Genomic DNA, 14,484 nt, shown 5'->3' on the forward strand with positions numbered 1-14,484 from the left:
GATGAGTATTGTAGAGCATCTTCAAAAAAAAAAAAAGAAAACAAAAGAAAACAAAAAGAAAATAATTGTATGAGAAATTCAGCCCTAAGTGAAACAAAATGCTAGCTGAGATTTAGGGTTTTGTGGCTGTTTTTCTGTTTTGGATTTCATTTTGTTTCATTTTTCAAAACGAAAAGGTCTCTTGTCTTGCTGGTGACTCAAGTAAAAATGACTTACATGAAATAAATGTAGCGTGTATTGCCCTGAAGCCTCAAGCAGCTTCCCCATCAAGCCCAGCTGTTCAAGCACTTCTGGCAAACTGTTTGGTATTGACATGGGTCAAGAATAACCAGTCTTTAGAGGAAACTTGGCCCTTCTCCTCTCTCCCCAAAACAAGTGTATTGAAAAGGGTAATACTTGGCTCTGAGGAGTGAAAAAACATCTTTTATTTCCCGACAAAAGCATTCTGGCTATACTGTGAGACAGGTTCTCCTGAAGCCATTCATGGTTCTTTCAAGTGAGTGGTAACAGGGAATACTCTCACAGCCGCTTTGGCTGCCAGAGTCCAGTGGACTAGAGTGTTTATCTCATCCATTTTTAAAATTAAGTATAAATCTTAATATACAGTTAAATACTCTGGCAGCTTCTCAGTGTTGTACCTGGCCTATTTTCAGTGGCCCTCGGATGATTTGGGTAAATCAAGAATTGAATTCAGTGCCGGAATATGACCCGCTTCTCCTCTCACACTGGAGGAAATCAGCAGTAGTTCCACTGAAGTCAGAGACACTATGCCACTTCGAAAGTGGCGGAGGTGAGAGGAAGAGGTGGTGTGAGGACTAGAGTCTTCCTTAGTTTAATGGTGTTACATCTTCGTGTCTGGCCCRCTTTTGGGGAACCCAGATGTGAAAGCACGGTTACCAGAACACCTGGTAAGAAAGGCATTGGTCACTGACTCCTCCTTGAGTGACACAACTAGAAGGCAGTTGTGCTCACCATGGTCAAAATGATTCTTGTTAGGAGAGCAGATGGAAGGGCCCACCTCRATCAATGTGCCACAGCTTGTTTGGAGAAAATTCGAGTCACACAACATAAGCTTTTAGAGCACTGGCAGTCCCGGGTCAGGGAGATTCGTGATGATCACAACTCTGCCAACACAATGTTGCAAAAAATGTGGCTCTCCAGAAGAAAACACCTTTTGCCAGAAATGTTACAGTGATCAAATATCATTGGTAGGTAGAAATCTGAGCTTGAGTTATAATATTATGTTCCTGTTGCTAATCATTTCTTTCACTTTCCTTTTGCTCCAGAGGACAACGAGAACTCAAAGTCAGATGAGAAAGGAAACCAGTCCGAAAATAGTGAAGACCCTGAGTCCGACAGGAAGAAGTCAGGGAATCAGTCGGATAATGAGATGAACTGTAACGATGATGGTAACAGCTCCAGCAACCAGGATAGCAGGGACAGTGATGACAGCTTTGAAAACTCTGACTTTGAGAATCAAAAGGCCCCTGAGGACAGTTTTGGCACTCTTGGTTCTATGCAGATCAAGGTGGAGCGTTATGTAGAGAGTGAGTCAGACTTGCGGTTACAGAACTGTGAATCACTGACCTCGGACAGTGCCAAGGACTCAGACAGTGCAGGGGAAGTAAATGCCCAGTCTTCCAGCAAACATCAAAAGAGGAAGAAGAGGAGAAAAAAGCAAAAGGGAGGCAGCATGACCCGGAGAAGGCTGTCAAGCACCTCAAGCCCAAACGGACTTGACTCAGCTTTGGTGGACCAGCCCCAGCTGCTCTCGTCGCCAAACAGTGCCTCAGTGCTCAAAATTAAAACAGAAATCTCAGAACCTATCAATTTTGATAATGATAGCAGTATTTGGAATTACCCACCCAACAGGGAAATCTCAAGGAATGAGTCACCTTACAGTATGACCAAGCCCCCCAGCTCCGAGCACTTCCCTTCCCCCCAAGCCAGCAGTAGTTTACACGTCTCCATTCCAGACTCYGTTCTCACCCCGCCAGGGACTGAAAATACTGCGAGCCGTAAAACTCAGTTCAGCACCTCATCCAACTCGGCCTTGGCCCCTGTATCCTCTGACCCTTTGTCACCCCCACTTTCAGCATCTCCACGGGACAAACATCCAGGAGGTCCCAGCACTTCCAACTCTTTGTTGTACACTGGGGATCTGGAAGCGCTCCAGAGGTTACAAGCAGGCAATGTGGTGCTTCCTTTGGTTCACAGGGTAACAGGAACCCTTGCTGCGACCAGCACTGCTGCTCAGAGGGTCTACACCACTGGCACTATTCGGTATGCTCCAGCTGAAGTTACTTTAGCCATGCAGGGCAACCTCCTCCCCAACACCCACGCTGTTAACTTTGTTGATGTTAACAGCCCCAGCTTTGGGCTGGATCCTAAAACACCGATGGAAATGCTCTACCACCATGTTCACCGACTCAATATGTCGGGACCATTTGGAAGTGCTGTGAGCGGGGCCAGTCTGACCCAAATGCCTGCAGGGAATGTGTTCACAACTGCCGAAGGACTTTTTTCCACTCTTCCATTTCCTGTGTACAGCAATGGCATTCATACTACACAGACTCTGGAACGGAAAGAGGATTGAATTATGACCACATACTGTGTTCAGTGTTATACTCTGAGGCATAGACTATGTTTTAATTTAGACCTTTAATTCTAGCACTTTGAATTTGAGCAGGTCAGCTTATTCTCTCAATATGATGGTCCCCATTTCATTCCCTTTCTCTTTAACTTGACTTATTCTTTAATGTAAAGATATTTTTTTATTTTTGCCTTCAGAGAGTCGAAGTACCAGTTGCCTGCCATTTTGTCTTCTTCTAAGATGTGTGTTTTTTCCTTTGCATCTTTATTAAGATGCCTTTAATATGTGTATGCCTCTGCCATAGAATACTCAGTGTTGTGGTAAAGAGATTTTAAAGTGACAACCATTGGTTTTACTTCAAAATGATCTTGATATGATCAAGATTAAAAGAGACAAGCATAAACAATGTGCCCTGTTTGACTAAGTCAAATGAAAAGGGGTTTTTGTTCCTAATTCCTTTAAAAATAGGGGATAGTATTTTAGAATTTTATGCAGAGTTTAATTCTCTTTTTATGGTTAAGATTTTCTTACTTGCACATAAAATAATTTGGGTTCTTAAAAAGTTAATTTCTGGCCTGTGACTAGAATGTTAAAAAGTTGGACTAAATGTTAATTACTGAAACTTTAACTTAATTTCTAAAACCATGGTGCTATCATTTATTAATCTGTAATGTCTTCATACAATATGCAGCTTGTGGGCTGGGTTTTTTGAAAAGAATGTGTTCCGTACTGGTTTATAGTCGGGTGCTGCAGTCTCCTTGGTTAGTTAAGACAAAAGCCCTCATTAACATTTGCTGCAGGACTTAAAATTTTTTACCTCCAAACTAACAAGCATAGCCTCACATCAAATTTAAATGGGTCAGGAAGCCTTTTTCAAAAAGCGCTTAAAAAAAACAAAAAAAAAACTCAATTTAATTGACGCGAGGAGCAGTTTCTTAGGTGCATATTGTTTTGCTTTATTTTTTTCTCAGTGTAACTGAGGCTAATTTTACACCGTCAAATAACACTTCGGAGTAAAACAGAAGAAATATTTAACATGTTTCRTTTTGTTTTTCATTTAATATTATAGAGGGAAGGTTGTAAATTTCTTTTTGTTCTTTGATTTGGGTATTTTTTTGTTGTTGTTCTTCCTTACTTCTAGTGTTGAAACCAATATGTTTTAAAACTAAAGAATGGGTTAATAAGCTTGAAATAGATAACTACAACTGAAAACTGCACATTAAGTAAAAGAAAAGAAATCTCCTATTTTGTCTTTGTTGCCAGAAATCACAGTGTAGTGTCAAACACTCCAAATGACTGTCAAATATAAATTCTTCTTCCACTCCATCTTTGGCAGCTGTTTGTTAAGGCATCTAATAACAGATGTGAGAACTGTAATGTGTACAATGTGTAAGTGTCCTTGGCTGTCAGTCCCATTGCAGTTTCAATGTGTGTTACTATATGCAGTATATACTAAGCTAATGTAGTTGTTTTGTCCTTTGTCTTCTCTGTGCTTTATCTCTAGTCCGGAGTGGTAAAGTCCCATTCCTGCAGTCCTAGTGAACCAGTGATTCTTGGGGGTTAGTGGTTTTTGTGTGGTGGCCTTCCTCTGTAATGTCACCTTATGCTGCTTCCACTGTCTGTAAACCTTTTAATTTCTGTTGTTGCTTTGCTGTTGTGTATTCTCAGACCTTTCTCTCTCTTCTCCTCTCTGCCCCTCTCCACGCTTCTCCCCTCTCTCGTTCTCTCACTCGCTCTTTCTCTCTTCTTCGCTCTCAGAGATAAAAGACTCTTAACTAGCTCAAGGTTAATGGAGCCATTTTTCCCGCAGAGGAGTTCTGGGTGCGAGTTACTCTTCCCGCGCGCCCCGCAGTGCGCTGCAGAGTAATGCTCAGACAGACTAAACAAGTTGATGCCATGTAGCCTCAGTTGTTAACACTCCCAGAGTCCCTTGTGCTCTCCCTGTAAGCAGAGGGTGCATTTCTTTGGTTTTCGCCCGGGTCGGCCGGCGGAGTGATACGTAGAGCAATCAGCAGTGAGACGGCAAATTCTCTCAAAGGCCAACCAACGCTGTTAAAAAGGGAAACTGAGCCTAGAGTTGTCCTATATATTTGCTTGTGTGTGCAACGCTAATATATTAACTCAGCTGTCCTTTGAATTTTTGATCACTCACTGCGTTGAGTCAATTCCTGCGGTAGCTTTGAATCCGAGAAGTAGGTCCGCGCYACGGTGGAAAAATAGCAAAAAGGAATTGGATGCCACAAATTTTATTAGTGAGCTTTTAAAGGTTACGTTTGAAGGAATTGGGTAGGTCTAACGCAGACGGAAAGCTGATTGGGAGGCGCAAAGTCCAGTTGTGGAAGCTCTGCTCTAGCTATCGAACAATCAAAGGAGTGCACCTGTCCGCTGCCAAGAACAGCTGGACAGCTGTTGTTGTTTTTTCTTTTTTTTTTTTATAAATGTTTCTGTGTTGTGTCAAAATGATTTCTGGTGATTTAAACTAACAGATAATCACAGCTGCTGTCTAAATCCATAGTGTTTAAAATTACAAAATGAAAAAAAAACTTCATTACCTGTGAAGACTGTGTCTGTGTTTTTAACTATTTCTTGTACAAATATATGAAATCTTTTATGAGGAGACTGGTGCCAAGTAGCTGAATAATGGGGAAAGGGATTCTGTTCGTATAAATCTTAGCAGTGTTACCAACTCTACAATATAAAAAAAGAATTAAAATGTTAAAAAGTGACAGCTATGGTACATTTATTTTGTGTTAAGCTAACCGAATCTAACTTCTTGAGTGCCTGGCTTATTTGAAACATTTTTTTCATTGATCATTGATAATGCTGCAAATCAGAAATGTACATACTTCATTTACAACAGGGTTCTTTTTATACTTTTGTAGATTCTCATACATGTCATACATGGTTGTCTTTATGTAACTTAATTTTTTTCATCCCGCAGGTGCCATTTTCATAATAAACTTCTCTTGGATTTGTTACTATCTGGCATCATTTCTTTTACATATAACCATCCTGACTAATGAATGCTGGTAGTATTTGTTTGAGCAGGTATTTTTTAATTGTTTTGTTTAAAAACAAACAAAAAAAACAAGAAAAAATAACCAAAAACCAAAGAGGATACAGCTAGATTTTATTAACGCTTGTGAACCGAAGAAAAGAAGCTGTCAAGATGTAGGTTAAGAATGCTAATCCAAATACTACACCAAACTTGCCACCATCCTAAATTCTCAGCTACCCCAACTCATTGTCATATTGAGCATTTTTATGCACATTATCAAAGCTAAGCAATGGACCTGCAACATTAACCACTATAGAAGGTGTGCATTTTTTCTTGATTAATGCACACTGGAAGAGGTCAGCTTTTGTACATTAATCATTTAAAGTGCACTTTATATTTTCATTTTTGTACTTTACAGTGTTACAGTGAAACTCTTCAGTCACATTATATCCTATCTAGGCTGCTGGTTCTTCTAAATATGTATTTTCTTTCCCCAGATTAGCAGCATGTAAGTCGCTGGTGTCATGCGTACTCATTGGCTAGACTTTCTGCCCTACAAACTGAGAAGCGAAAAATTTACCAGCGTAGAAAAGACRAGGCACAAAGCCTTGACCTCGCGGCGGAACGAAACGCAAGGTCAAATACCGATTTGGTTACGCAGAAACCCACCCRCGGCGGTTGCCCCTAAACGGGGAGCAGGCGCCGAGGAGCTGGGGCTCAGAGAAGGGCCGGGACGGGGGTTCTTCTCCCGGTCCACGATTTGTTTTGGTGTTGCTCTGTGATTGCTGCTTTGATTGMGAACGGGAGGTTGGGGAGTATGAAATACAGACAGAGCTGCCCGTCGCCAGACTCTCTCAGCATCTTTGGGTTCCCCAGTGTTTTCTCCTCTGTCCGCTCAGAGAAGTTAAATGTCAGAGCAGCTGTCCTGGATCAGATTTTGGTTGCCTTCTAGGCAACCTAAATGTCCTACCTAGGGCAGCTGCCTCACCAGTTGCAGTGTTYTCAGAACATCTATTTACAGAATAAGATTCACTCAATGGAAGTAAGAGCATGTGAATCTGGCTTAATAGGTTGGTATCTAAGAAAACAAAAAGGCATGCATGCACCGCTATAGTTGGGTGGGCCAGCCCAATAGTTTAATAGCTTGAAATCTGGGTCTTTTGAGTCTCCGCACAGCTTCCCAGGCTCCAAGCCCTGCGYTGGGTACGTCTCCAGGCTGCAGGGGGGAGAAGGGAGCAGAGGTCAGCAGTGCTCTTTCAGCTCTGCTCGCCTGTTCCAGTTGGCAGTGGGTCTTGTTTATGAGGTAGCTAAGGGTACAGATGCCAACAGAGAGAAAAAATGGAATTTAAATGGCGATTGAAAGACTGACCAGAATACAGCTTAATGGAAGAATAGCCTGCCCATTCCAAATAAGTGTTAACCAATATTAACTAAAGCCTCTAATCCCTAAAGGGGTCCTGGGGATGGAGGGGAACAGGTTTGAGCTGTTTCAAAGGCTTTTTAGACTTCAGTCTTACTGCCGATATATTGCTTCACAGTGCAGAGTTGATGGTCAAAAAGAATGGACTGCTYTAAGATGCCTAGTTGATGGAGAAAGTTATTGCATTAAAGAAAATGACAGAAARGTTGATCCTTTGTCACAGTGATGCTGTTGCATTGGTATAGCCCTAGGGAATGGATTGTCTAAGTTATTTTTTGTGACTTCAGGCAACAAAACCAACTGTTTGTAAGGGGTTCTGTGGGGTTGGTCCAGTTGCCTTTTTTATAGTATTTGGAGACRAAACAGTTTGCCATGCAGGACGTTAGACACAGGGCAGCAAGCCATTCCACCAAAGGACATTTTCTGAAACAACTGATCTCAGTAACTGCCATTTCTGGAAAGTTTGTTCCTGAACCGCTTTGCATACCAATATATGCGAGTACCTAAATCCCACCTGAAGATTTGAAAGGGAAACAGCTCTTTTGAAGCATCATGACTCAAAAATTAAAGTGATGGAAAATATTTTTCAGGACTACTTAGACAAGCACTTCTGACAGCCCACACTGGTGCTGCTGCAAGGTGGTCGTGTCACTGCGACGCCCCGACAGCACCTTTGTTGTTACGATGCAAGGACCTGCATCAGTTTAAATGTRTCAGTGCTTTCAGAGCCATTTGCGTAGTATTTTTCCTTCTTACCATTGTAATTTCTCTACTTAYGTTTTTGTTTGGGGGAGGAGGGAGGAAAGGCTGGATGTGCATTGTCAGCTAATTTAACGAACTGTCATCTATCCAGCGGGGTTACTAAGGAGGCTGCAGAAGTGTGAACAACTGGGATGTCACCAGAGCCACAGATGTTCAGGTAAGATCAAACCATTTATAAAACATGCATGCACCCAGACATGCACTACCTCTGAAAGTCGGTTGGGCTTTCAGACTGGGCAAGGCAATACCTATTTATTTATTTATTTATTTTTATWTATATGTGTGTTAGAAAGATTCTTTCTTCTTCTCTTCCATTCTTTTCCTTCATCTTTTCATCACAGGGGCTGAGGAGTAATGAGAGCTGCCTAGAAGTGTTTCAATAGTGTATGTACAGCTATATTTTACTGGCTAAAGTAACACTCCAGTGATTCCTCGAACGGCTTTGAATTTACCAAATAATAGCACATGACCCCATTTCTATAAAACATATCCAATTGCATATAACACTTTCATTCACCAGATCCAAGAGGATCTTCCTGAAAGCAATAGGACTCAAGCACAGGATGCAGTTCTGCTTTTAATTGCCCCAGATCGGGCTAGATTTTCTGCAGTAAATTTTGTTCAGAATCCTAAACTCAGTGGGGAGAGWGTGGGAAAAAAGGCTTTAATTTCCATAATCACAGTGGGGTGCTCTTTTTGGTAATAAAAAAGCCCAGAACAGTTCAGAATTATCTCATACAAATGACCACATTGCTAGAAGTGTCACATGCTAGAAGTAAAACTAGAGATCTTAGTGACTCGGGAGACGTGTCCGAAGGCACACAAATGAAGTCAATAAGCATGAGTTTGATTACCTCTGTAGAAAGTGAAAAATCTTCTCCATCTTGTAGGAACTGTGCAGTGTAGATGCAATGAAGAAAATTGAGACCAGCATTGCGATGAGCACTGAGTTAAACCTGAGGCAGAAAGATGATCAGGCTGCAATAAAGGCATATGGAAAGTCAGTGGGAGAAGGTTTGCACCGCTCTGCAGATAGGAGACTTTATTGCCCAATACGTTGTCTCTAATTACGTTTCATTAACTGTGGAGACATGGAGTATTGATATTACCTTTCCCATTACAAGTTTTTGTGAAGAATAGGCCCCCTGTCTTGTTTGTAATGGAAGAGAATGTAATAGCTTTTTGCAAAAGGAAGGAAATCAGGTTTTCCTCTTGTTTTAAAAGCCTTTACGGATTTATAGCAGAAATGACAGGAACAGGATGTATTAACCGTGTGACCCCAGCAGAATGAGTCTATATCCTTGATTGATTTAAAAGTTTATCTGTGTCCTCTGAATAGTCACAAAGGGTCAAGTCTTGGTCCTGTTCAGATCAATGAGAGTTTGAATAATGATTTTAATGGCTTTAGGAACAAGACCAAAGTTTTGAGCCAACATTCGTAAGCAAATAGCACAGCAGAGGCTATAGCATGAGCCGCAGACAAATGAGTCTTGCTGTTTAGTACAACGCATCAGTTTTCCTTTCTAGACCTGGATCACACCACTCACATGCTAAGGRAGCTCCTCTTTTTTGCTTAATTAAAAGACTTTCCCAATCTTCCAAAACTGCATGTTCTGATCCTTCCAGAGATTTCTATCTTCAAACCTAGTGGGAAGTGAGACAGAAGCACAAGAAGGATGGAGAAGACTCTGCTTTGTCTGTGTGGAAGCTTGGGTCTTTAATAGGAAAGCAATGTCTTCTGAAGCAGAAACTGTGCTGAACATTGCAATTTGTCTTTTCATGAACTACCAGCAGTGCAAACCCTGATGGTAGCAGGATCCCTATCTCCAGTACAGCCTTCTCAGACCCTTTTAGATTGTCATCCAGGAGATGGGAAAGCTCGGCACCTTTTAAGGAGGAGAGTATTCACTGAAAACAATTTCCGATTTTTGTTCTGTGCTGTGAATCTCTGAGACCCCTTAGCACCTTTGCTGTCTCCTGCATCTCARTTAAAATTTCATGTTTCTGTTTTTGCCAGCTCTCTTCTTTATTACAGCACGTAAGACAGGGTCTTCTAGGGGAGTGATGAGGACCAGCCTCAGTGCCAGAAGTCCAGTCTCTTTAGACTCCCCTTATAGTAAATGTAAAGAACTATGATTCCCCAAAGATTTACTTTGAGCTGAAATCCACACCGTATAGTAAGGGCCCATGAACAAGCTCTGTTTTTTTCCTCTTTCCCACTTACTTACAGTATATTCTTGGTGCTGGCCTTGGCTTGGCCCCTCCAGTTCCTAGATAATTTTCTTCATTGGGTGTTGCCTGAAATTTCCCATTGCACATCAATGGGGTCATTTCTGTCCCGGCTGTAGCTGGGACACATCTTCTTCACATCTCCTGTACAGCTTCAGTTCTCTCTCTCTTTTTTTCCCCCAACCTTTACTCCTGGCTTTGCCTGTCCTTCTTAGCTTCACAGCGTCCATACGCACCCGCCCCGCGTGTATATCGCTTCCCCAGCGTGATCTATAACCATTACTGCCACTCCCTGGCCCTTGTTACCAAGCCAATTTTATATCCAATCGAGTATTTTACCATCAGCACCGTACTTGCTAACCTTATAAATTAATCTGTTATGTGGCACTGTATTGAGAGCCTTTTCAAGTCCAAGTAAATTATGTCTCCTTCTTCACCCCTGTCCACTCTCGTTGTCACTTCCTCAGAGAAATGAATCAAGATTGTTAAGCGTGACCTCCCTTTTGTAAATCCATGCTGACTATCTCTAACCAATCTATATTAGATTGGTATTAAATCAAGACACAGGCTCATAGGGGGCCTGCTATATAAATGTAACCTAAGGTTGCTTCTTGCGGAGATGAGATGTGGGAATCACTGATACACTGAAGTTAACAATACCAGGGCTGATGGTTTGCCAATAACTTATTAGTGGCCAGATCCCTCCCCAGGGTGGCAGCCGGAGCTCCTCTGGAGAAAAGGAAAGCTTTTATTTGCATTTGCCTGGTGTGTTTCTTTTTCAGAGGCAAATGTGYTCATTGCGGATAGGGAGAGAACGGAGTTCTGCTTTTATTTGTCTGTGATGGAGCCAGTATCAGAAAGACACTGCTAAATCTCCTTGTCCCTTGAAAATTTGGCCTCCTCTATTGATCTTGGCAAATAAGCACAAAAAGGCCCTTCAGAACGGTTAAAAATATTCTCTGATCTAAGTTAATTCCTTCAGGAACCAGTGTCAGTGTCTTTTCAACAAAAAGATTTATATTTAACTCTGTCCCCTCCACTTAACAACAACAACAAAAAGCCTAATACGATAAATAATGAAAAGAAAAAGAGAGAGTACGGATCCTTTCAGGACACGTCTAATCCGTGGGCTTTGGAGGATGAGCGTGGCTGCACACCATGRGCTCCAGGGAGGAACAGAATATTGCCCCACTCCTTCTAAAAAGAGTCTGTCTACGTTATCACGCGTGGCAAGAGCATGGCAAAAGGCGGCTTAGACGTTCGCTTCTTGTAGAGTCGCAGCAAAAGGGTACTGGAGAGCTCCATACTTCGGCCAAGGGAGAACGGATGCTATATCGAATCTGACGGTTCCTCARTCCTCAACGGTTCCTCAACGGTTCCTCCTCTTTACAAAACAGTGAAAGACGAAGATGAGGGATGGTCAGAGAGAGCGAGAGAAAGTAACAGTGGTTCCTCAGGGAACACCAGACTGTGACAGGAAGATGTCTAGGYTCTCACTTCCTCTGAAGAACATGCTGATTTTCTGCTCCGAGTCAGACTCTACTATACGCCACCACTGACTGCTACCAGAGAGGCAGCGTTTTCGGTGGAGACTTGTAGCAAGAGGTGAGCTTAGGGATCGCGAGGGGCGTTGGAGTGACTCATGGGCCGTGCCTGCGTACGCAGAGCTTCCCGGAGCACGGAGATGGCAGCTCGCACAAGCAGACCGGCAGTGGTTCGGTGTAACATTTCACCAGCTTTTTTACCTCTGTGCAGGAAATCTCTCTCTCAGTGCTGCAAGCATCACTGAGGTCTCTTTAGTTTGGGTAGGGAAAAATTGCTCCCAACAGTGCGTCTGAGGCTTGTTTGACAACACACTCATCAAGCACTCAGAGATCCAGAGGAGGTTGAAGACATCCCTTGGGAAACTAACCTTTGGCCTTCTGCCTCGTAGCACACCCAAGGTGCACACTAGGAGCCCACTAATGTACACCTTGTAGAGGCTTATTTCTATTATATATAAATACAAATATATGTGTGTTTGTTTCCCATGTGCCTCAGTAGTCAATGTATGCTGGAARGATGTTGTGCTGAGAGAGTTCAGCCCAATCAGAGCTGCTGAAGGACGTGGAGATTCTGGCAAACATCCACCGAAGCAAAGGAAAGAGGCCCCCACATCAGTCTGGCCGGCTTTCAAGGCCTCGACCCTGTAACAGCCAGTACAGACATGCTCAGAAAAATAACTTGCACAAACAATAGGTCAGCACAGAGAAGCATAACTTAAGGGGTTATAATAGTACGAAGAGTCGGAGTACGACTTCCCCTGGTTGGAAGTACGGATTGCTCATACACTTCATGATGAAAGCAATGTTGCAAAACAGAAGTTAAACTAGCTTGGATTTCTTTTAGGCAAATTAAAAAAAAAAAAAGCAGAAAAGCAAAAACAAGCCAGTGCTCAGGATGATAAAATTTTCACATTGCTAGTATCTGCAGCTCAAACATGTAATCTTGTCATTGGCATAAAGATACATCACATCTATGTCTAGTCCCACGGTTAAAGAAATRTGGTTTAATATAAAATGCATAAAATAAAGTTATATATACAATCCAAGATTCCAAGCGTCTKTAAGAAATCAGCTTATTGGTTAACCATAGCCTGTAGAAAGTTCCTTCAGCCAGCAATYTATATTCCAAACTCTTCAAATATAAATTGTATAGTTATTTTTCTGAACAAATCTGATCATGGATGAAGGATGAGTTGATAATAGCAATCCCTTCGTACTGTAAGAGCCCCTGAGACAGTGATCTTGATTACACTAGTAAGGAATCCTCTCCAAAATGTGCAATTTGTGGAGTTGAAAAACAGAAAAATTAGGAATAATAAAAAAGTGAACAAAAAAAATGTGAAACAAAACCAGAAACCAAATTACCTGCCATGTCTGCAAGTCTTTGCCTATGCATTTTAGCACCTTTTTGTGTGTAAGCAGAGAAGCTCTGTCAAGAACAGAAAATATCTTCTATTCTTGTATTAAATCCTCTTCTCCCACAACAGGAAAATTGTACTTACAGGAACMAGTAGTTCACCCTAGAGAAGGCACCAATGGGAGAAAAGAACTGACACTGGCGGTAGGAGATGCTGCTTTAACTTCAGCGTTACTCGTCTGCAGGGCACCTACCTTCCTTTTTTCACTGAGTCATGGCTTGGACATCTCCATACACGGCACTTGAAATGACTCCCACTGTGAAGAAATTTGGGGCCATCTAAAGTGAACTCAAGATACTTAAAATGCTAAAACTCATATGACCAGAAAACACACTGTGAAAACATTTTACCCAAACCCTAAAAGTGCTGGCTTCACCAATAGCACAATACCAGACTTGAGAAGAAGTTCTTCCATAGCCCTAATGATACGGTGCTGAGGTGCGCATCGGCTCGAACATACCCCACATACATTGGCTTCATGGTGGTACAACGAGACACAGACTTACTCATCAAGCTATGCATTTATTCCCATCACTTATATTCATTTTCTCATGCAGACAGGAGGTGTCCCCCAAAAGAACCGGAAAACTATAATATCCTTGACGCTTAGCTAAAAGAAGAAACAAATATAAATGCCAACTTTCCTTCCTCACAGAAAATCTCTGTAACCGACCAACCCCTGCAAATGGAAAGAAAACTTCCTGGAGTCCACACATCCCACAGAAAAGTCAATAATCCCAAATGTCTCCTTTGGGAGATTCTTGCTTCAGTTTAAACTCTCTCCTGTTATTTTTCCCAGTACCAGAAGAAAATAAAATATTAGAGAAAGTGGTTTTTAAATGGATTAAGAAAACAACCACTTCTTCTCATAAATTATGTCCCATTAGTGATAAATTGATTGAGATGATATCAAGATAAGATCAACGTCCTGCTGAATTTTCCTATGCTTATGGGAGTGCTCTTAACAGGGAATGKTTGCCTCTAGCTTCCTTGACCCCATGCCTACTTCTATCCTTTTTGGTCCCTGAGAAGTTCATTTTTTCATTTCTATACTTGATTATGCACTRTCAGAGGCTGGCAAGGTAGGAATTTTGGAGGCTTCAGTATGGAACATTATTTTTCTGTTGCCCTCGCAATGCTATCATTTGATGACAGTGTATGATACCAGCATTTAATCCACTGTCTGGGCTGACAGATAAAATTCAAGGCACAATCAGTAACTATCCAAGGGCTTGATCACCATGAAGACATTTGCCTTTTCAAGCTACACACAGACTAATGCTTGCTAAAGAAACCCGCATGAGCATTTAGCAGGGAGTTCATCATGGTGGGTCATTGGCTCCCAAACGGATTCCCTTTATAATTCGCCATGGTGGGACCTTGGCAACCTCTTCAGGAGCATGCACGTAGCTTTTCTTTAGTTGTCTGAAATGTCTGATAAATGTGGTGATGTTACACATCAGAAATAACATTTTCTTGGATGATATGGGTTGGGGGGAGTTGCAAGGCAATTCTCTGCT

The 14,484-nt window shown here is 41.9% G+C and overlaps 1 protein-coding gene across 1 annotated transcript in view; it reads left to right on the plus strand.

Moving 5' to 3' along the window:
* Nucleotides 1–3,056, plus strand: part of NPAS3 (neuronal PAS domain protein 3) — a 588,522-nt gene extending 585,466 nt beyond the window's left edge. The window contains exon 12 of the mRNA XM_085301814.1: nt 1,287–3,056. Within this exon, the coding sequence (XP_085157940.1) occupies nt 1,287–2,596 (1,310 nt within the window). The 3' untranslated portion in view covers nt 2,597–3,056. The remainder of the gene's footprint in view (nt 1–1,286) is intronic.
* Nucleotides 3,057–14,484: the final 11,428 nt, after the last annotated feature.

Source organism: Rhea americana, unplaced genomic scaffold (assembly GCF_003343005.1).
Source record: "Rhea americana isolate MKP2758 unplaced genomic scaffold, rheAme1 scaffold_18, whole genome shotgun sequence".
In the NCBI taxonomy this organism is placed as follows: domain Eukaryota; kingdom Metazoa; phylum Chordata; class Aves; order Rheiformes; family Rheidae; genus Rhea; species Rhea americana.